This window comes from Formica exsecta, unplaced genomic scaffold (assembly GCF_003651465.1).
Source record: "Formica exsecta isolate Colony F162 unplaced genomic scaffold, ASM365146v1 scaffold79, whole genome shotgun sequence".
Taxonomy (NCBI): Eukaryota; Metazoa; Arthropoda; class Insecta; order Hymenoptera; family Formicidae; genus Formica; species Formica exsecta.
Window position 1 is genome coordinate 468,736 of NW_021853558.1, and position 23,178 is coordinate 491,913.

The following is a 23,178-nucleotide window of genomic DNA, read 5'->3' on the forward strand; positions in this document are numbered from 1 at the left end:
CATATATTATTTATTATAATATTGCTATATATTATGACAACATATATTTTGATTCTGCAAAAAAATACGATTCTTCGAAAAGTATGCTAATTGAGCAAAAAAAATTCTTCGATTATTATATGAGGAAATATATATAAACATGTTTGTATTATTGTCAAGAAGGAATAACATTACGCTCTGAAGTTTTGCAGATTTCATCAATTGATATCATCAATGCTAAAAGTGTCGATGACATAAATTCAGCAATAATAAGATACATGGCGAATATTTTAAGAGTTTTGAAATAAGAAATCTCCAAAACGCGTTAAAAAGAGAAATAATTTATCATTTTTCGATAGTTTTTATAAGATTGGCAGTTCTGTATGATATCGATAATTTCAATAATATGTTACTTCAATAATATAATATATAGTAATATATAATAATAAAATTTTTTTTTTTATTTCGAATGCTTTTATGTATTTGTGTATATGTTGTGTATTCTATCGTACTTTTCCAATGATCAATTAATATTTAAAAATATGAAACACCCATTGAAAAAATTGGAAAGGCGACAAAGGAGACGTAAACAGAATTAATATCTTATAATTAATGTACCTATTTAATTATAGATGTATATTATTGTTTAATTAGCGCATAATTATGATGATAACATATCTGAAAGCCTCACGTCATTTTTTAAGCACGTCATATACATTATCACCAGTCGTTTCATTGGTTTTTTTCATAACTCATACGCGATAGCGAATAGAAAATGCCTCCGCTATCTCTGCGACAGGCTAACGATATTATTGAATCAAACGTCAGAGCACGATCGCAAGTGCAAGTGCATTGCAAGTACAATATATTTGCAGCCTTCACTCTAATGTAATGTTGCAACAATCGCTTATGATAAATGAGCGGTTAAAGATCATTCAAATTTTTATCAAAAGCATAGTCCTAACGCGACTTTTTATAGTCATCAAGAATATCGAGCAAATTTTTTTCAGTCACTATCTCGGTCGTATGTGAAATATTATGTTACCATTCTGCATGTTGCTAAAGTTTTATTTAAGACGTAATTTTATTTATGCGGGGAATAATACTTATATTGATGTTGATAAAAATTAGCAATATTTCTTTTAAAAATTAATCAAATTTTTTTCTTTAGCAAAAGTATTCTTTTTTACATGAATTTATTATATCTTAATAATTTTAACATGAAATCTATTTCTATTAAAATCAAGTTAATTCTCCAAATTGAACGGTCATTATTTTTTATATTTTGGTAGTCTCTGCTTTTTCTAAAGCAATATACATATATATGTATATTATGTGTACATAAATTGAAGAAATATTATTTTTAAATATAAACGTTATTTAATTAAATCAATATTGTTGTGCAATAAATTTATGCAAAGCTTAAAAAATTACTCAAGATATAATGGCAAAAGAATTTACTTAAATCGACAAGTGATTTGCATTTTTATAAGCAAATTTACCGGTAATGCGATAGATAATTGATCGTAATCGACGTTGGAAGTTTTTTTTTGTTGAATCTATAAACACTATATACCAATGACTTTTTTCAATTAAAAAATGTTCGCGATCATAAAAATCTCTCACGTGAGCAAGAAAAGACGATTCGCGAGGTCGTGTTATGCATACTCAAATACGCATATCAAATGTTCTTTTCTTGCCGTTAATTTAAAATTGTCGTCACAATCGCGCATCCAATAAGTTTCTCGTTAGACGACGATATCGTTCAGCTTAACGCAATACAATACTTGTCGCAGTACTTTAGTGCCATATAAAGAGACGAGACGAACTGGATTTTTCTCGATCGCGGACTATCTCTTTCTGTTTCTCTCTCTCTCTCTCTCTCTCTCTTTCTATCTCTTAGGTGAACGAACCTATAACACGAAGCGTTGGAAATGATAGAGCCGAGTTATTTTTATAGCAAGAACTGAATGAAAACGCAGTTTCTACCAGACTATAATTTCTGACTATTTCTGTAGCAATTATTTTCTGTATTGCGGTTGCCGCCGTTTTGATCTTCTACGAAACTTACTCTGCGATTCTAAATCATTTTTAATGCTTCTTGTATTACGCGATGTCCTATAAATTTGTTAAAAAAATTAAATGTCTGACAAATTGACTCACCACATTATGCAGCTCTGCGTTCGAATGAGTATCAAGAAGATTCATCTTTCTGAAGCGTCTCGATGATTGATGCACTTTACCCGACATTTTGTACATTTATCGAACACCATAAGCAACGCTTTCGGTACGATTTCTCCGCGGTTTCGCTGCAATTTTAAGATATGTTAAAAGGAGTTTTGCGATGCAACTATCTTTATGAGAGATGTTGGAGTATAGTTTTCAAGAATAAATTCCATAGTTAAAAAGCATTCTTCCTCTCTAAAAACTATTATATTTTGTTAAGAGAACCGATTGTTTCGTGCGTGTATATGTTTGTGTGTGTATGAGAAAGAGGAAAATTGAAACTATTCTTTTTTACGAGGATTAATAGAGAACGTTAAAAAAATCTTCATAGTTACGAAATACTCTGATATTATTATGACATTCTTAAGACAAATAAGGGCCTCTATCGAATCGAATCGAATAAATAATCGAAATTATCTTACCTCCGAACGGACGTACGTTTGCTATGAAACTCCATATTTATCGAAGAGGACGTTACCGTAAAGGAAATTTTTCAAACCGGTGCTGCGCGCCTAACGGTCTAAGTTGCGTTCGTAAATCTGCCTGTCGGAACAGATATGTTTGACTGGCCAATCAGAGATGTTTGCTCCGTTCACCCCATTGGTCAATCAAACGTTACTCTACCCGATGATTACATTTTCGAACGCAACTCTGAAGTGCGGAGAGAAATTCAAGATTGGCAACAGTGCGCCAAATTAAACTGTTACTGGTTTGAAAATCGGCAATTCTTTTCTGAGATGAAGAAGTGTTGTTATCATTAGTTGTTAGTCACTCAGCTGTGTGACAATTTCTATGAAAAACGGAGACATGGAAAAGAATTCGTTTTCGAATTATTTCGGTGAATTGCGGCACAAGGCGCATGAAATCGATGAGGGCACCGATAAACTCGCCGAGACCTGGAAGATACCGCATCTTCTCGTCGGCGGTTACGCGGAGCGCACCGCCCAGACGAATGCGTGCCTGGACGAAATGTGGGAGTCTCTTCGGGATACTAGCGTGAGTTCCACTGGAAATTATATTACTCAATGTTACTCAATGAAATGCACATCTTTCTGTATGCAAAAGAAAAAAAATTCAATTTTAAATCAATCACACAACGCACATACATGTTTATCATATACTACTATATTTAAAAAATGGTAATATATTACTACACTATTTTTATTCTTGTAATAATATTATTGTTAATGTTATGTATTTTAATATGAATAAATTTCAAGCATAGTCAGTTTTATATGGAATTATGTAATTAATTACATCAGGATAAATTGGAGAAAATTCAATCAGAATTCAAACCATTGCTGGAAGACATGGATCAATTATTAAAAGAATCGGATAAGATATATCAAGACTTGAAGGAACAATGCGACGATTTGGATATTGTTCTAGCAGAATATGGGTATCATTATAAAGAGGATGACAATGTGCAAGAGAAACATTGTCGGTAATGCGATAAATTATTTTATTTTAAGAATTAATTAGATAAATTTTTGTTCCTGAAAGAAATTTGATACTTGTAATTTCATGCATATTATGTATATATTACAGAAATGAATGTTTCTCTCTTTTTAGAGATGATAGTAAAGATAACACAAATGACAGCATTTTAAGAGTTGAAGATGCGTCTGAGTTGGAAATAGAGTTTACACCATTCTTAACATGGAAGTGCAAGGCTAAGTCCAAGGAGAATCAGATGTTTCCAGCATAATCTATTAAGGATAGTAGGATTTCTTTAATTTATGCTGGAATAAATGTCCGATTCACCATTGATGCAATTCCATGTAAAAGGCTTGTTTATAGGCTATATACATTTATGTGAAAAAATCAAATTCAAAACATCTTACAAAAGTATTGAGAAGATAGATTTAATTTTAAAATTTTTTCTCTGAGTCTATTGATTTCAATAGTATACCTAGATAAAAGACAATATATTTAGTTTACTTTTAAAAAAAGCACAAGCTGGCAGAAGTATAGACTAGATTTTTACATATATTTTTGTTAATAGATGTATAAATAAAATATGATTAGGGTTGTAATATAATAAAGATGGGGAAAAAACTGCAAAATTAGCTTTTAATTATCTTTAAACTATGTATATATTTTTATAATATAGAATTTTGCAGCTGGACAGTTTTGTAAGAAAGTATCAAATAAAAAAGAAAACATTTTCAAGGTGGCATCTCTGTGTGATAACTTCAGCATGAAAGTTAATCCTATATACATATATAACCTAACTTACTTCAACCTAAATCTTAACCTTAAAATTACAAAGATGCATTGTAGAATCGTTAAAAGTGACGCAAATACATACTAGTTTTTCGATATAAGATTATAAGAATTACTAATTATTAATCAAAATTGGGGTAATAAACGATAAATTGATTCCGTGATGGGTAAGTTAAATGTTACTGAAGCTTATTTAAATATGCACATATATCAAGAGTTTCTTATTACTTGCAGGAAATAAAAACAAACTTTGTCAGCACAAAGATATTTTTGAACGTATGAATTATTTATATCAAGTATGTAAAGAATGTATGAAATTTATTATTTTCCGATAATTATAATCTTTATATATTCAATTAGTATATTATATATTCTTGACTTGATAAAGTAACCTAGAAATTATTAAAAATTGCTATTGTTATTTAAAATTTTGTCACAGGCTAGTCATCTAATGGCATTAATAGATCGATGTACAGCATCTTACTTTGGTAATAATATGGTGGGTTGTGCCAAAAAAGCAGTATTACGCATGTAAGTCTCTAGACATCGTTGGTCTCTTTGTGAAAAGTGAAATATATATATATAACAAATTCTTGGAAATTAATGGAAGTTATCAATTTCTTTAGGGAACCGAATTTAAAGAGAAGCATATGTAAATGTTGTCAAACTCCACTTATACCTGGGGAGACAGCTAGAGTCAGATTAACATCAAAGCCTATAAAGAGGGTTAAATGGACATGTCTGACTTGTATGCATACTAAACAATTTCCTACGAGAAAAGGACACAAATTGTGGCTTGATCAACCGGAAGCAATAATCGAGACATTAGATTATACACCAAAACCAAAGAACGAAAATGTTAAAAAATCTGATGCCCCTGAGAAAATAAATGAAAAAAGGTAAATTCTAAAAATTTTGAAAATGCCAGTTAGTGTATCTCTGAAACAAATCCATTTTATACATTAACTTAGAATCTGGTGTACGAATATTTTTTATTAATGACTTACATAAAATATGTTACAATATTACAATAAATTTGTAATTAATAAACAGATACTTTTGCTAACTGGAATATTCATAACCATCTAGTAATATCATGATACCGATAATAGTTTTACATTAAATGTATTCTTAGAAATAACTCGCAAGTGTTAAGTTATCGAGTACGTAGTTGCGATACGTTTTTACGGCAAGCGACATCCGTAGGGAATTCCCGAGAGTCACAATCTGTGTTCTCAGCCGAGGACGGTTTATGGAAATGCTATTAAAGTGTAAATCTGACACGATTTCTCGGAAGCTAGATATCATTTCGCCATAATGACACAATAGAATTCGCTACGAACGTCATTACTTCATCTAACTATGATATGACTATGTCCGCCCATCGCCAGCGACTCGTGCAAAACCATTACGAGTTAATAAATCATTGCACTCATACTCGGGCGCAATCAAATCACAGTTTAATCGGGAAGAAAGAATATCAGTCGTTTAAAACATACTATCTTAAATAAATATGCTAAATACAATATAACTTAGAAATTGTGTGTACGCTATCTTAATTACGTTCTATATTGTGCACTTAGCAACAATGGCTCGATTACTTGATTGATCGGATACAACAACTGCATCGTGTCGATGCCAAAAATGTGGCAGTGATCGTTGTAAAACGTGCGTACAAGATGCGTTTACACGGTTGGAACGCATGTACGTAACTTCGGAAACGCATAAATACTAAACTAATGAGGAAAATAATACGAAAACTGGGCTGGACGGAATCTACACATTCACTTATATACATATATCTGTCGTGCCAAGCTTCGGTCGTGTCGAGTTATCTCACAGTGCCTATTTTATCACTAGCTTATATTCTTCTCTCTTCTTTTTTTTTCCTTTTTTTTTTCTTTTTTTGATTCTCCTAAAAAGTAAATCTAACAGTAAAGTCAGATGGGACCCCAGGTTGGCAACGCACACATATATACATGCACACATCAGCTACAGGGATTAATTACTCCAGTAATATTGACTGTGTCGTTCGTCGTCACTCTTCATCTTGAGTTCTCTTGCGGAAGAGTTCAAACTGAAAATGGCAAAAGTCACGTAAGTGAGAGGGAAAGGAGATAGGGCAGATCTCGCGAATGTCGTGTCGCTCGTCTCTACACGCGTCTACTCGCAGGACAAACCCGACCAATATTTAACTCGGTTATTGTCAAAGAGGTGTGTGCATGCGAGTCGCCCGAAGAGTACGCTCCGAAGAGGCGCGTGCAATGAACAAGAGCCGCGGACAAAGAGGTACAACGTACGGCGACGGAGCTTATTTAAAGATAGAAAGTGGAAGGAAGAGGGATGGCAAGGGGAGGGCTGAAAATGCCCGCGTAGAGTCAGTTTATACTAGCCCCGAAACGAATTGGGGCTGGCCGTCGCGGTCGAGCGTCAGTTGCGGCATCACGTTTGGGGAAGGCTGGAATGTTGATCCTTGAAAACCCATTGCCGATTCGTATAACTAAATAAAACAACGATCATTTATAAATTATATTTTACAGTCTAGGCAAGTCACACTGACAGTCATTAATATTACTTGTCTTTTTTATGTATTGTTTTTTTGAATGAGAAGAAATAATTACAGATAAAACAAATATCTTATATCTTAATCATACATTTTTCTTTTGCTATTTCCAACTCATGTAAGTGATGTAGATTATCATAATTTGCAAAATATTCACATTATATTGCAGAAACTGTATGATTTTTAAAAGAAAAAACTCCAGTAATCAGAGTTAGTCAAATTTGTCAGTGTAACAAGACACCTCGCAATTATAATGTTAGTTATTAGATTTACTTGGCATACATTATGATTTCCTGGAAGCGTGGTATAATCCGGTGTGGTCGGACGATGCCTGTTTGTAGGCAACGGATGCTGTATAGTGGCATAAGTATTATCTTGAGACGTGTCTCCCATACCGACGCTTACACCACTGCCGCGTCTCTCACCAACGAGACCACCTTCGGGTTCGCTAAACACTTGCATCGTTAACTCTTGCTCTTCGTAGAGTTTCAATTTTCTGCAATCAGAGAAATGTTTCGTTGTATATCACGCATAATGGTAAAACTCTTCTGTAAAACAAGACTTACTGCTCGATCCACAAGGGATTCTCCGTCGTATTTAATTCGTCGATGATCTGTTTCTTAATTAGGCCATCTTTCTTACGTATATCATTTGGCACAGTTATTACCCTAAAAGTGTCAGATGTAGATATATCGAATAAGAATAAAAGCTTATATTTTTTTTGTAATATTTGAATATTCTTACCAATGGCGTAAACAGCAACAGACTACTGTAACAGTGACTGCTCCTACGAGCAAAACAACTAACAGAGCTATTAGAGCAGCGAGTGCAGGATCGAATGGTTCTTCTTGAACTCCTGCGTATGCAGGCTGAAAAATAGATTAAGCACATATATGGCAATATATTTGGGTAATTGTACAAAGCAATTTTATTTTGCTTCTTATATCACAAGATAATTTATTCTATACAGTTTGCAAGTAATCATATTTGAGATACTATATTCTTATATTAAGATTTAAAATAAACAGCACTCACCACGACATTTTCAATAGCAAATCCGGCATAGTAGTGCTTCAAGAAATCGTATTTCGCATCGATAACTTTAAGGACGTGAGGAATCGGTGCAATGGTTTGAGTTTTTGGTTCGACGACGTGCAAATACATATCACACCTATTACAAAAGTTTCAGATTACATATTTCTTACTACAGATTCAATATTTCCTACAAATCAATGTAGATTAAGTTAGAATAGGGAGTAAAATTATATTTGTATGTCATTACCATTCTCTACGAATGTGTCCAGAAGCATCAACATGATATCTAATGTCGTCCACTACGACTCTGCTTTGCGTAGCGTTAGATAACTCTGAAACAATCTCGTCACGCTCGCTATTCACCTCCTCCGGAGGCCGGGACAGTATGACTCGTATTAATTGAGACGGTTCGAACACCCATACCTGGAGAAAAAGCGGAAAATAATTGTAAAGTAGAAGTAAATATCTAATTAAAATACTCTAGTATTAAACATTAAAAATTATTTATAAAATCAAAAAAAGAATTTACAACAGGAAAACTTACGTGAACTTTGGTCATTGCATATCTTTCTGGAATTGCCGTCTCTTTAGCGATGACTTCGACAATAAATCTGTCTTGATTGTATTCCGCCATATATCCGCTCGTGACGAGTTTACCATCCTGAGTGACGTTGAACGGGCTCGGCACTATGGAGCCGCTCGGCTTTTCCGAGCTGTATTTGTAAAGATTCGCGCTGGCGACATAGTAATGGAGAGTGCCGTTATCACCTACATCCAAATCGGACGCGGTTACCTTTGTCACGAAGTCGTTTATATTCGCCATAGAATTCACCCCAGCGTAATAATCATTGCGCTCGAAAATCGGCGGATTATCGTTTTCATCCAGCACGATTATCGTCACATTCACATGTCCGTGTTCCGGATGAATCAACGGCTTGCCAGATTGCGCGGGATTGATGTAGAGATCGGGATCATTAGACGCGAGAATGGAGAGGACGTACTTGTCTCTCATCTCGCGATCAAACGATTTATTTGCGTAGATGCTGCCATCGGATTTGTCCATGTAAAAGGCATATCCTTCGTTTCCTGTAAAAAATGAACAATATATTTGTAAGGAATAAATCTTAATTACTAATATATATTTATTTGTTGAAAATTAAAATGTTGTGAAAGACAGCTAAAGTTTTTCAATTTAAAATTAACCTTTATTTGTCGAATGCGACCACATAAGAAGAAAATGATGTTCTAAACATATGATGATATCATATTTGTACATTTACCTGCTTCTATATAATAGTAGACCTTGGCATGTCTGCCTTCATCTTTGTCTTCCGCTGTTACTTTGCCGATGAAATAATCTTTCGGTCGATTTTCTGACACATGAAAATTATATTCTTCGTAAAATTGTGGCACGTTATCGTTCGTATCGACTAACTGAACTGTTAATAGCCGCAATGTCTCGTAAGCTGTAGGACTGCCGTGATCAGCCGCCACAAGAACAAGCTGAAAAAAATTTTGTATAGAATCCTAATCATTCCGTTTAAGAGAAATGGTTTAACATATTATCTACTTCAAATTTGCTCTTAATTTCACGATCGAGGATGATCTTTGACCGAAGTTCGCCGGTCTCTTGGTCTATAGAGAATTCCTCGGTTTCCTGAACGTTTCTATTGCCGATCTTCAAGTGATAGCTAACACGGCCGTTCTCGCCGGGATCTCTGTCGATCGCTTTTACAGTCAATATTAGATAATTCGGAACACCTGCATTCTGAAAATTGAAATATCAACTTTTTGTAGTAGGTTAAAATTTTAATCTTTATTTTGTGCAAATAGAAAACGTTACTTTTTGAAACATACTTCCGGTACTTCTACGGTCGCGTTCGTCAATTCCGGCATCACGAATTGCGGTTTATGTTGATTCACCGGAGTAACTCTTATGTCGACATAACATCTGTCCGAATGTGGACCATTTCCGGCGCCATCACGTGCTTCGACTTCGATCCTGTAAGAACCGGCTCTGCCAAGAAGGGCGGCTGCGGGATATAGGATGCCGGTTTCGCGGTTTAGCGAAAATGATTCATTTTCGTTCCCATTGATGATTGTATACCAGACTTCGCCGTTCGTTCCTTCGTCTTGATCTACAGCTCGTACCTTAAAAAACGACATGATGACATGGATTTCGACAAATATTTCCGAAAACTTTTACAATTTCAAACATTCAACAAAAATTTTGTAAAATTTTTTGAAAAATGTTAAAAGTTAAAAATTGAAAACTGAAAAGAATAATTTGATCCATCGACATTTTCTTTACGGAAAAGCTTAAGCTTTATATAAATTTATCAAATTTTTGCTACATTATAAAATTTCACTGTAATTGGAAAAAGACAATATCAGAGAGAGTTTATGATATTATAAATTATCATTTTATAGAATTACCTTTAAGCATGTTTAAAGGATTGTTTTAGACATTAGATTTCAAGCAATACCTGTAGAATAGGTGCCGGCGGGTTGACGGACAAATTCTCTGCGACGGATGCTCTGTAGCTATGTTGCGAGAATATTGGTCTGTTATCATTTTCATCAATTAACTTGACAACTACCGGCACAGTGGTGCTTCGTCGAGAATTGACATGAGCCCCGTCGCTGGCCATCACCGTTATAGTGATTTCCGGCGTCATCTCTCTATCGAGAACTGTGGCACCACCCACGGTAATCTCTCCCGTTTCGTGCCCTAATAATTGCATAAGCTAGTACAAATATTCATAAAAAATTGAATGCTGAAAAATTTCTATTATACTTAGAACAAGAAAAAAAGCAATAGAAATTAATTTAAACTGTTTAACGCTAACTTCAATTTAATAATGCTTCCTACATCATTATAGTGTAGTGTAATCAATCAATTGTGCTAATTTACCAATGTTAAAGTCAGCAGCGTGTTCGCCAATTAGGCTGTAGGTGACATCGCCAAAAGGTCCTTCGTCGCCATCCGTAGCTTTCACGACGGTAACATGAGTGCCAGGTGGAGAATTCTCTTTTACTGATACATTATACAGTTCCTTTTCAAATTTTGGATCTTGATCGTTCACATTGATCACGGTAACGATAACTTTCGCAGTCGCGGAAAGTTGGGGCACTCCGGAATCGTAAGCGACTACCGTGAATTCCAGTTGCTTCGTTTCTTCATAATCGATCACTTGACTAGTTCTTACGATTCCTGTGAATGAAGGCAACACAATGCCCGAAAAAAAAATGTATTTCTGTATTTCAAGAATAAACGATTAGATTAAATATCTGGTAAAATCGTCGTTCTAGAATCCATTCGATTTGTTCTTTTTTTGATTATTACATCAGCAAAGATCTTTGACTTATGAATGATTTATTTTTCTATATTAAGAGAGGAAGTGAAGAATATATTTCACGTAAATCGATATATCGAAAATTCCATCGAGAACTTTTACAAGATTCCTTTGATATGTCACGAAAGTAGAACGCTATCTTAATAATATGTCAAACCGTTATAAATTGGTTTTCGACGATGCCTTTCGCCGAATAGGTTTACATGAGATTGACACGAGGATTTTAGATGTGAGCAACTTACCGGTAATATTATCAATATTGAAGTAAGGGCTCGGCGGATCGATGGCATATCCCGCTATGTTACTATCAGCGTCCGTCGCCGTGAAAGCTCCCACAACAGCGCCGGTGGGTTGCTCCTCTTGCATCTCTATCAGATAACGGGAATTTTCTCGGCTCCATGGTTTCAAGAATTCCGGCGCCATGTGATTCACGTCAATGATAGTGACTACTAGTTTGCCTGTTGAAAAATATACACCATGCAAGAATGACAAAGAGTATTTCGCATTCTCCATTTCTCGATATATTTTATTTACCTCGTCCTTGCTGTAATGTGGGCGCCGTGGTGTCGCTTACAACAATCGTAACGCTTACTGTGGCCGCTATGTCACGATCCAGGCTGCGAACGACAGAAACTTGTCCTGTAGCGCGATCGACTGCAAAGAAGTCCTATGGGAGCAAATAAGCACGTTAAAAAGAAAAATAGATAAGGGAATATTTTAGTTATAAAAAAATATAATAATATATTAAATAAAAAATTACACATCTACAAACTGAAAATTTATTATCAGAGTTTCATTAGAAATTTACGCAAAAAAGCGTATCTTCTTTGTTAGAAAATATATAGTATATATTTTTTATAGCATTCGAGAACAATTTTTTATTTCTATGTGCAATAAACTTATTACGTGGATTGAAAGACTTTTGAATCAAAAGTTAAAACGAAAATATATCTGGTACCCTGAAAGACTTGCTGTCGTTGACGCGCTGGCCGTTTCTGTCAATAGCGGTGATTGGCTCGGAAATGGCGAAGTTCAAAGCTTCGAGATTCGTGCTGTCCGGATCGGTGGCTTTCAATGTTGTGAAAACGGTGCCGATTGGCGTGTCTTCTGTAACTTCGGCTCGTTGCGTTTCGGGCGTGAAATACGGGGCCTTGTCGTTGCTGTTTTCTACTTCGATCATCAGCGTCGTTGTTCCGGTTAGACTTGGCGTTCCTGAAATAAAAAAAAAAAATATAATAATATATTAAATAAACATCTACAAACTGAAAATTTATTATCAGAGTTTAATTAGAAATTTACGCAAAAAAGCGTATCTTCTTTGTTAGAAAATATATAGTATATATTTTTTATAGCATTCGAGAACAATTTTTTATTTCTATGTGCAATAAACTTATTACGTGGATTGAAAGACTTTTGAATCAAAAGTTAAAACGAAAATATATCTGGTACCCTGAAAGACTTGCTGTCGTTGACGCGCTGGCCGTTTCTGTCAATAGCGGTGATTGGCTCGGAAATGGCGAAGTTCAAAGCTTCGAGATTCGTGCTGTCCGGATCGGTGGCTTTCAATGTTGTGAAAACGGTGCCGATTGGCGTGTCTTCTGTAACTTCGGCTCGTTGCGTTTCGGGCGTGAAATACGGGGCCTTGTCGTTGCTGTTTTCTACTTCGATCATCAGCGTCGTTGTTCCGGTTAGACTTGGCGTTCCTGAAATAAAAAACAAGTGTGTCATGTAAAGAAATAAATTGTAACAATTTTAACGAAATGTTGAGCTATGCCTCATAAAATACAAAATTTTATTCAATCTTCTTTTTTTTGTAAAGCAAATAGCAACTATATGGCTTCCAAATTAATATTATAATTATTCATCGTTAATTTTATCATCCGGAGATGTGACAATGAGTTTACCTTTATCGAACGCTATGACTTCTACGTGATATGTATTCTTCTCGTCATAGTCCAACTTTCGAGACACCGTGACGACGCCACTGGTCTCATTAACAGCGAAATCGTCGAAAGCTCCTTTTTGTATTCTGTAGACTAACTCTGCATTAACTCCACTATCGGCGTCTGTCGCGGTTACCTCTTCTACGACAGTTCCTGCCGATCGAATATAATCAATTACTAATCATAATTTAGTGACAGTGGTGGAAATGACGAAGTGCTTCGCGACAGGAACGTAAATCCCTATAATGGACGCTTCTAGTGGACATTGTACGGAATATATAGCGTCACACCCTGGGTTACATTCGTGAAATTGCGCGTAATTGTTGTTAAGGGTAATCCGGATACTCACCGATCGGCGATATCTCCGCGATACTGGCCGTATATATATCGTGCGGAAACACGGGCGCGTTGTTGTTAACGTCGCGCACGGTGATGTTGACGAGGGCAGAATCGACGAATATGCCATCGCTCGCTTGTATCGTCAGGGCGATCCAGTCGTGGGTAGCGTTGGTCATATCGACCGGGCTCCTGACGGTGACCTCGCCGGTGTCCGGATCGACGGCGAACAGTCCGAGCTCATTACCGCCCACCAAAGCATACGTGATTTTGGACGTCTTGTCCTTGTCGCGCGCCTGCACCTTTAGTTCGGGCTCAAACTTCTCGGCACCCTCATCTACCACCGCGCGATATTTATCCTGTAAGAAACGCGGTGGACTGTCGTTTGCATCTATTAGGCTGATGCGTAATGAAACGCTCGTCGTTTGTCCTTCCCCATTGTCGTCTGTTGCCTAATGAAAGAAAGAAAATGATTTGTTTAACCGCTATTATTGCCGACCGTTTGCAACACGTTTGCTGATTTCCGTGAATGCAATACATCGAATGGTACTAGGAAAAATATGGATTGAGAGCAAAAAATTATGCTTTTTAAAATAATAATACATAAAAATTTAATCCAATTATAAAATATGACATTAATATTATCTCTCTTGTTTATATAAACTGTATATTTATATATATACATATATATATATTTATTTATTTATGCTTTTAACATAATAATATTATGTTATATTAATTATGTTAATTAATATTATATTAATTACGCCTATGCCATTATTATACAATTGTGAGGAATTACCTTGTAAGTGAGGAAATATTCCGTTTGTTGTTCATAATCTAGACACGGTGACATACCGGGCGTCGGGCAGGGGGCGACGGTGATAGTGCCGGTCTTTTTGTCGATTGCAAAATGTTCCGCGCCCTGGCCGAGTAATTGATAGACTATGCCGGCGGTACCAAAGCTGCGAAATACAGAATCGTGACGTGTAAATAAAGCAAGGAAGTCGCGCTTTGAAGTCTCATGGAACAAAGCGCTGGAATTAACGAGCCCTTACCGTCCGCTATCACGATCCTTTGCTGTGATCGTTATAATTGGGCTCCCCGGGGCCGCCATTTCGGACACCATAGCCGTGTACGTCGGGTTGCTGAAGGAAGGTGCATTATCGTTTGCATCCGTGATGGAAATCGTTACCGTTGCCGTGGATGAAAGCTTTGGGTTCGTGTGAACTTCCTCGGCGACAACCTGGAAACCATAATTGTTGCAGCGTGTTTATTTTTCACACAGTTGGAGAAATAAATTTGCAATTCTTATCAGCTTATTTGTTTAATTATGAAAAAGAGAAAGAGAAAAAGATGATCTGATAGCATTATAATTATTGCACATAAGTATATCAAATGATTAAAAAATCAATTTTTTCTACATGGAATTATTTTTCTTTTGGGAAAAATAATTCTATTTATCTACTAGAAAGTATCTAGGAAAAAGGCACAAAATTTCCACAGTTGACTTACCAAAATAATGAATTTTCGTTGATTAGGATTTTCATAGTCGAGCGAGCCGTTTGTAACGCGAATGTTCACAGACGTGCTGCCGGTCGCCAACACCGGCTCCACAGTAAACGCACCCGTTATATCTTCCAGACGCAGGGAGAACACGGAGTTTAAGCCCTTAAAGTGGAGAAGCGGTTTTATTCTCTGCCGCGAGCGAAATAGAATCTCTCTCAACCAAAAGAGCGAAATGAGACGTATGCACGTAAATAACGAGAACGTGGTAACGTTTATGCCGACCGGCGATCGATATGACAAACTGCGACGAGTAATGATAATTTGAATTTTATCCAAGCTTTATAATGTATTATGAATTATTTATACTTGACGTTTCCCATTTACGCTGCCATTAAAACGCGGCATTAATTTAATAAGCGGACCGAATTAAATGCACGCGCGCACTATAAAATCGCGCGATGCCTTTCCGTGCATCGCCATTGTTGCGGCATATACACGTTGTTGAGCTTTACACAGAAACTCGAATACATTAATATGAATGTCGCGTTAACAAGCGTTTACCGTGTATTGGATTTTTCTCTTGATTTTTCGACACGGCAATAACTAATGCATTTGCATCGAATCGTACACCGCGTTGACGAACAGATACAGCAGCATCAGTCCCATTTTGCTCGACTGGACGATCGTAGAGAGTGCATCAGATGACGCACGACAGATAATAGGATAAATCGACGTGCACTCACAACATCCGGATCTTTCACCGTCATGTCCAGATGCGGTAGTGGCGTACCGTCCGGCACGTTTTCCGGAATCTCGATGTTGTACTCGCGCCGATTAAATGTGGGCGGCTCATCGTTGACGTCCTTAATCGTCACGGTCGCTTCGGCCGTCGATACCGTCAATTTGTCGTTGCCGGGCATACCATCGATCAGTTCGCGGGCCTTTACGATCAGCGTGAGCACGCCCGTGGAATTCTCCAACGCCTCCCGGTCCAACGGCTTTGCCGTCCTCAGCTCGCCCGAATCGTCATCCAGTAGAAAGTAATCGAACGGGTCTACAAACATAGACATTGAAATCGTGATTTAAAAACTTATTTATATAAGAGAAGAAGCTCATGAAATTTTTCATATTTATAATTTCTCAAAGGCGAATCTTTTTACTATTAAAAATTTATGTTAGATATTTTGAATTTATTATTAATATATTTTTAAGCATTGTCATTATGTTTAACATGCGTTTACGTATATGGACAAAAATAAAATTATAAAATTATAATTTGAATTTAATTTAAATGGAATTATAATCTCATATTATGTGATATATGGAAGAAAGAAAAGATTAGACTCACTAGTGACTAATTCGTAGATCATCTTCCGCGGCATACCCCTGTCGCCGTCTCGGGCCTTTACGGTCATCACGAGGGTCCCGATGGGATCGTCCTCGCGTACTACACCTGTTAGCGAATCCAGAAATTCCGGCGGACTATTCTGAATATCCGCTACCTTGATCTCCACGCCGGTGGTTCTATTGTTCAGGCCGTCCTGCGGACAAAATTCGCACGTTCGGTCGTCGCTCGCCTTCTCGTGGGATCGAGTGCAGAAGCTATCTCTCAGCTTTTACAAAATCTAATCTGCTTTGTATTCTCAACTCTTGATTACATTCCTTTGAATCATAGATTCATCTTTAAAACGTAATTTTTAGCAAGAGTATTTTTAAAAAATCAATTTCTGTTGATTTTATTAAATAATAAACAAAAATACTTGTCACATATTTGTAAAACAACTTTACTTTGTTACAGATAAATATTATCTTCAAACTCCCCCGGAAATATTATCTTCAAACTTACAAAAATATCAATTCGTCACTAATATAAATTAATATAAGAATGCACCGAAAAAGATTGTATTTTAAAACTTGGCGCCCATTTCTCGAAAATTTAATTTGTAGAAGTTAGTAACCCTGCCAAGTTATATTTCCCTAATGTTGAGAAGGCAGCCCTTGAATTCGTAACTCCCTTCAGTTTGCTTTACGTTTCCCGCGTATTACGGCCATGGCGTTAAACGCGTTTCCCAGGAGAGCGTAAAAATTTCAATCGGAGTTTTAGTTAGCGTATATTTTGTTGAAGTATATCCTCGCGTGATAACTTTTGACAATTTTTCGAGAGGATCCATTATATAAACCAGTGAGACAGAGAAAAAAAATGCGGGGTTTATCCAATTCCGAGTGAAATGAGGTTCAGACGAGGTAAGCGTCTTTTTAAACAGTTATTTTTAGCGACGATTAGCGAAGATTCGCGAAAATAACGGACCTCCTAATATAAAAGAAGCATGAAAAGTTAACCGGTCTCTCATTTCGACGATTTATCTCATAATCGCGAAAACTTTCAGTCGTATTAACGTGTGTCTGCTTCGCGCGTTTTTCACATCGTCGCCGTTATAATGACACCCGCTATCGCGCGCGAAGCCATCTTCCCTTGCACGAGGACGATAGTTCAGTCGCTTCCGGAGAGAGAACGCGTAATTAAAATCAATCTCCGCCCTGCGCGCTCGCACATAAAGAGCTTTCGTCGTCGCGCGACGTGTCGCAAGTGACTGCAATTATCTCTTTATACGTGATATCTCGCACACACGTGAATACGCGAGGATGGCGTCCCGAAATGGAGCGCGCGCGCGCTTACGCGACATTGATTAATTAACCATCCTTACCGCTCTCCTCGCTTATCCTAGAGAAAAATCTAAAATTTTCGCGATTTGTTTTTACATATTGGGGTCAATCTTTAAATTCTGTTTCAAATTCTCCACTTTCAAAAGATTATAATACTTTTCATATTTTATATACGAGATACATATTCTCTTCCGTGTTTAGTATTATACAGAATATTGAATTCAAATATAAATATAAAAACTCTCCGTCCCCCCGTACTCGTCGAAGTCGTAAAGACTTGCTTACGAATTATTTCCATTTGTCTAATATGAGGCTTGTATACAATGTCAACAAGAGAGACGCGGATCAGATCGTATTTAACGCTAAATGCGCGTTCGAATGAGAAAACATGCCATTACGTTGCACTACGGTACGGACAAATATTTACTGTTTTTCTTCAATTTTGCGCTATATTTCTCAGATAAATTGCGGAGAGAGGAGAATAGCGCGAAATCGATGTACGGAGGGGTAAACTGCATCGATCATATGAGCACGTTCGCGGTGTAAGACCTAAATAAGTTCAATGTTTACCGCTTTATCGCGCGCGTGATTCGTTTTGCGAAAATTCATAGTGAATCACAGTTCGTTTTTTTTTTTTCATCAACATCGGTTACGCGAGCTTAAACTTTTCCACGCACGTCTCCATGTAGGTATTTTAACGTATCGAAACGCGATTCACGACGTCGACAGAAGAATCAAAGGGCAACCGAGATAACTAAGGTTTCCGATTTCCACCGATGCCGCACCATCTGCCTTTCATCTCTAACCCTTTGAAGTCACGTAAATTCGATAGTGTTCGGGCTCGCGTTCATTTTCAATAATATGAAGCCTTCCCTTCGAAACCAAAATCATGCTTCGGCTAAAGCTTACGTATTCGGAGAAAATTCAGGTAAAAAAGAAATCAAGTATCAACGAATACAATTTGTTAACTGGAATACGCGTATATAGAATAAAAAATATTTTTCAATGGTCGTTACATGTATATAATTGTATCTATATATCGTACAACGTCCGATGATCGTTTAACGCTACCGTGAGAATTGCTCATTTCACCATTGAATGGATGATCGACGCTTTAATAAGCCCGGCCGAGATATCGGACGAATCTATCCGACGTCGCACTATCCTCGTTCTCGTTAGCACGCAAATTCGTTCGTATATCCGGAATTCAGGCGCAACCTCACAGCGTTACGGCTTGCGCAGCATCCCATTATGAATAGATTTAAGCTGTTTACACGCTGTATATATGTAACGTCACGTTACGTTAAATATTCTTGTACGAATCTCAAATGGAGCGATACATTAATCGTCACGGAAACGAATGATCGCATTTAAAGCCCATGTAAGAATATTTGACGTTACGTTAACAGGAAGATGACGTTATATATAGCATGATGCATCCAGCTTTATTCGGTACGTTGCGAGAAGCTTCTCCTCTCGCGCGTAGCCGTATAGCATAATTAATATTGATTCTCGCAAATCTTTTTTCTCTTCGCTGACACTCACGCTTGCCCGCAGCAGCAGCTGGTAGAAAGGTCTCTCTCGATAGTCGAGGGGCTGACGCAGCACCAGGGCGCCCACATACGTATTCTGGCTTTTCTCGACGTTGACGATGCCAAACTTCTCGCACGCGTCCAGGAACTGCAATAAAAGTCGATCGTTAAATGGCAGTTGGACAGGGAACGACAGCGGTACTTCACATTCCCGAACGAGACGACTCTAGCGGCGCACGAAAAGTGGGACACGTCGGTAAGTGTTTGTGAAATGTTCATTAACAAACGTCTAGCCTTAATTAACCAATTTATCGTTCGGTTACGATCCATCTAAAAGTTACGATCTCTTGTGACTTCAATAACTTTTTTTATATACAAATGTTTCAAATGCTCAACAATGACAAGACATTTACAATATTTCTAAACGTTTATGACAAGTACAAAAACTTATTAATCTACAAAATCTTATTCTATCGAGTTGGATTATTCGGAGAGTTCGATAACTGTATAATATAAAGATTTTATATGAAAAATGTTATATAATAAATTCCGATCTGAAAACACACAGGGGTAAAAAAACTATTAAAAAGATTATTGCAGAATTATGAAGTAAATATATACAATTCTCATTGTATACGTAGTGTATTGATTTCAATATGTTCGATACTATTCACGTCGAGTTTAAATAAAAAAACATTTTATACCGATAGACGTATCTCTAATTTATAATGGATTTGTGGCAAATCTGTTAATTATTCTCCAAACGTCTCAATTACTGCATTACCGCGGATCATTAATGGAAAATTTTATTGTTGATTCGCGGATAATTCGCACGCGGATGTAACCCCGAACACTGTAAATATTAGTTATATTTAATGACTGGAAGCAATCGCGCGTTGTTCGCGCGTATAACGAAAACGGAGCATTAAAGTGTGCCGCCGTAAAGCCGTCAGGCCATTAGTTAAAAGGTTTTACGGTTTTATTGGTCGCGCCTAACGGCCCCGAGCGAAATTTATCGAGCGGATATGACGTAGAGTGAGAGGGAAGGGAAGAGGAAGTGGTGCGTTGTACGTACTAATATCCCGTCTTTTGCGGAAAGGGGTGAGAGCGGGAAGAGAGAGAGAGAGAGAGAGAGAAAGAGATCAGAAGGTTGCAGGTAGATAATTTTAATGGCTCGCGAGATGATATACGAATCGGACCCTTTTTGCGGGATCAGGAAAAAAAAGGCGCGCGTGCGATACATTGCGCCGTTTTTCCCGTCGACCGAATTCTCGGGGCTTTCCTCCGTGCCCTTTTGCCGATGCGAAACGAACTGCGCGCATCGCATAACCGATTGCGCGCTATATCGATCGGATCCCGAGCAGAAAGCAGTTTTCAACGGCACTCCTCCACGGTAACACGTTACAAGTTTCCGTAAATACGATTTTCGGGCGTGACGTAAATTTTATGGACTTTCCGTTGCGCTCTGCAACGGAATAAGAACTTATTACGAGATGTTTTATTAGACATTCGCGCGCAAATAGAATCTCTGTTCTATAAATAAAATATATGAAAGTTTTATATTTTTGTGAATGTACACTTGTATCTTTCGAAAAATATAACAATTTTTTGGAGATATCTGCTCCCTCTTTCTCACATTGGCGACTTGAAATTTAAAATCTAAACGCTATTCGTATCTTCTTTATGCACTTAAATGATTCCAATGCACACACGATATTTAACGATATTTATATGGTACACCATATATCGTGAAATGGCACAGTCAGAAACGATATCTAAATATCTACATCTCCAATTACGTAAGGCACTATAAGGTACTGAAAGCATAAAATCTGTTGTAAAATATAACATATAGCGGCGATTACGGAAAAGTACTGAATTGAAATTTTCCTACGCAACAGCGATAATAAAATTTCCGCTTGCGCGAAACGATTAAATTTGCGAATGCTTCGTTATATGCGCTACGAGGTCCGCTCGTTTGTGCGAAACGGGCCAGGTGTTTTCCGCGGGGGTTAACATCGGCCTCCGTAGCGATGATTGCGAAAGTCCGACTAGGAGAATCTAGCGGTGGATGGTTTGCCACCGTCGTCGACGAGACTTGGGCTCCCTCGGGCGTACTGCTCGACATTGCCAGGCTAGGCAAAGCGAGGCAAACGCGGAGCCTCCGGGTTTTATTTCTCTCTCTTTCTCTCTAAGTTTATCACAGGACAGAAGCGCGGAGATAACTTAATGGAAAACTGCGAATTACAAAGCGCCCCGGCAACGGTGCCGATATTCCGCCTCGTCTCGCGGACAAGGAGAATGCTTCATCCGAGGCGAGCTGTTCTCTTCATTTACGTGAAATACCGGCGAGCTTGTACATCTTTTATCCACCCTACAACCAACTGCATCGTAACGAAGGACGCCGCGCGCCGGTGTGCAACAGCACACACCGATCCTGATACTGCATCGCGTCGTAAAGGAGCCGAGAGGACTTCTTAATAAACCTCTTGAACGGAAAAAGCAGTAGTTCATTCTTTTTACAATCTGCTTATTATCCGCTTTTTACCGATAAATGCGATATCGGATGAGATAATAAAGGCAAATTCGGAGATTCTTTTTTCTCGCTTTTTTTTTCTTTCATACATTGATTTGCAGCAATTCGTACATAATCGACATCCCGATAATTCTCTTTCGTCTATTATTGATAAAACCGAGTTACTTTGTGATAGAATGCATAATTTAATCGATAGAAGAACAAGAAACCCCCAACCAGATAAATAAATTAAAAGAAATTCCACGAGAGAGAAGAAAAGTTTTGTCAGAAAATAATAATTTACTGGTTTTCGAAAATAAAGAGAAACACGCGCATTAGCAGAGAAATTGTTATACGAATTCACGAAGGGAATGCCAGGTCCTATTACGTCTTTATTTCATCACCGACGAGGAAGAAGAAAAGCAAGAGAAAAAACTTTCGTTTCTTGTCGGGCGCGTGCTACTTCGTAAAGATACCAAGAACAAATACTGTTGTTCTTCGGATAATACCGTCAACGATTGGACAATGAACGAGAAAAGAGAGCGTTGATGCGTACCGTCGACTGACATTTTCCTCGAACGGAAACCTCAGAGGGAGAGGGAGGGGGAGGGGGAGCGACAAGAAATTCAGACGGACAACATGTAAAAATATCCTTCACGGAACATTACCGCGTGCTCTAACAAGAATTAATGATTCACCTGTGGCTGCGGGACACACGTTAGATCTATAATGTCGCCCAGCAGGTCAGGATCTACGACCCTGATCCCCGGTAGTATGGTGGAGCCGACCGGGGTATCCTCCTCGGCGATCGCCTCGTACGGCACACCCAGAAAGTGCGGCGGATTGTCGTTTTCGTCCAACACGATCACGTACGCGTCCACGCCAACGATGTTTGGCTGCTGTCCCGCGGGCACTTCATCCTCCAGAGTTACTCGGAAACGTATCGTATCGTTCTCCTGGAAAGAAAAAAAGAGGAACGCGTGATTAATCGAGTTCTGTTTTAGAGCTCGTAATATCATCATTTTATCAAAGTTCGCGACTTTCAGTTTAAGAGGATTAACTATCGATGCCATTAACTTCATACATATAAGAGTTAATGCTTGGAGCTTTTAGTTTTAAGCTCGAAAATGTTGACGATATTTACAACTTTTTACAATACAATTTATCAAAGTTCAGTTTAAGAGGATTAACTATCGATGCCATTAACTTCATACATATAAGAGTTAATGCTTGGAGCTTTTAGTTTTAAGCGTTTTAAGCTCGACGATATTTACAACTTTTTACAATACACACA

General features: G+C 37.5%; 4 protein-coding genes across 7 annotated transcripts in view; 3 read left to right on the forward strand and 1 right to left on the reverse strand.

The window, feature by feature from the left end:
- Window positions 1-2,859: 2,859 nt before the first annotated feature.
- Window positions 2,860-4,602, forward strand: LOC115244033. Of its 2 annotated transcripts, none has more exons than XM_029821395.1 (3): window positions 2,860-3,201; window positions 3,468-3,649; window positions 3,754-4,602. In XM_029821395.1, exons 1-3 carry the CDS (start codon window positions 2,998-3,000, stop codon window positions 3,911-3,913), a joined length of 546 nt encoding a protein of 181 aa, XP_029677255.1. In that variant the 5' UTR covers window positions 2,860-2,997; the 3' UTR covers window positions 3,914-4,602. The 2 variants fall into 2 exon arrangements, with proteins under 2 accessions (XP_029677255.1, XP_029677256.1); XM_029821396.1 differs by having other exon boundaries at window positions 3,778-4,265.
- On the forward strand, window positions 4,300-19,517 carry LOC115244032 (ribonuclease P protein subunit p21-like). 3 transcript variants are annotated; one of them, XM_029821394.1, is made up of 5 exons: window positions 4,300-4,598; window positions 4,666-4,727; window positions 4,871-4,962; window positions 5,058-5,330; window positions 19,398-19,517. In XM_029821394.1, the coding sequence occupies exons 1-5, from the start codon at window positions 4,595-4,597 to the stop codon at window positions 19,405-19,407; spliced, it is 441 nt and encodes a 146-aa protein (XP_029677254.1). In that variant the 5' UTR covers window positions 4,300-4,594; the 3' UTR covers window positions 19,408-19,517. The 3 variants fall into 3 exon arrangements, with proteins under 3 accessions (XP_029677254.1, XP_029677252.1, XP_029677253.1); XM_029821392.1 differs by lacking the exon at window positions 19,398-19,517 and adding an exon at window positions 5,567-6,354; XM_029821393.1 differs by lacking the exons at window positions 4,666-4,727; window positions 19,398-19,517 and adding an exon at window positions 5,567-6,354 and having other exon boundaries at window positions 4,482-4,598.
- The window catches only part of LOC115244038 (cadherin-87A), a 184,571-nt gene continuing 166,799 nt past the window's right edge, over window positions 5,407-23,178 (reverse strand). Inside the window, exons 5-28 of the mRNA XM_029821401.1 lie at window positions 22,583-22,840; window positions 19,383-19,517; window positions 16,522-16,714; window positions 15,917-16,227; window positions 15,180-15,335; window positions 14,723-14,910; window positions 14,467-14,629; window positions 13,678-14,116; window positions 13,290-13,481; window positions 12,835-13,088; window positions 11,920-12,052; window positions 11,628-11,843; window positions 10,944-11,243; window positions 10,516-10,760; window positions 9,887-10,180; window positions 9,600-9,797; window positions 9,310-9,532; window positions 8,574-9,115; window positions 8,277-8,452; window positions 8,030-8,165; window positions 7,739-7,863; window positions 7,561-7,662; window positions 7,277-7,490; window positions 5,407-6,931 (exon numbers count right to left, since the gene is read on the reverse strand). Of these exons, the coding sequence (XP_029677261.1) occupies window positions 6,815-6,931; window positions 7,277-7,490; window positions 7,561-7,662; window positions 7,739-7,863; window positions 8,030-8,165; window positions 8,277-8,452; window positions 8,574-9,115; window positions 9,310-9,532; window positions 9,600-9,797; window positions 9,887-10,180; window positions 10,516-10,760; window positions 10,944-11,243; window positions 11,628-11,843; window positions 11,920-12,052; window positions 12,835-13,088; window positions 13,290-13,481; window positions 13,678-14,116; window positions 14,467-14,629; window positions 14,723-14,910; window positions 15,180-15,335; window positions 15,917-16,227; window positions 16,522-16,714; window positions 19,383-19,517; window positions 22,583-22,840 (5,310 nt within the window). The 3' untranslated portion in view covers window positions 5,407-6,814. The remainder of the gene's footprint in view (window positions 6,932-7,276; window positions 7,491-7,560; window positions 7,663-7,738; window positions 7,864-8,029; window positions 8,166-8,276; window positions 8,453-8,573; window positions 9,116-9,309; window positions 9,533-9,599; window positions 9,798-9,886; window positions 10,181-10,515; window positions 10,761-10,943; window positions 11,244-11,627; window positions 11,844-11,919; window positions 12,053-12,834; window positions 13,089-13,289; window positions 13,482-13,677; window positions 14,117-14,466; window positions 14,630-14,722; window positions 14,911-15,179; window positions 15,336-15,916; window positions 16,228-16,521; window positions 16,715-19,382; window positions 19,518-22,582; window positions 22,841-23,178) is intronic.
- The window catches only part of LOC115244035, a 48,234-nt gene continuing 44,583 nt past the window's right edge, over window positions 19,528-23,178 (forward strand). Inside the window, exon 1 of the mRNA XM_029821399.1 lies at window positions 19,528-19,625. Coding sequence (XP_029677259.1) covers window positions 19,541-19,625 — 85 coding nt within the window. The 5' untranslated portion in view covers window positions 19,528-19,540. The remainder of the gene's footprint in view (window positions 19,626-23,178) is intronic.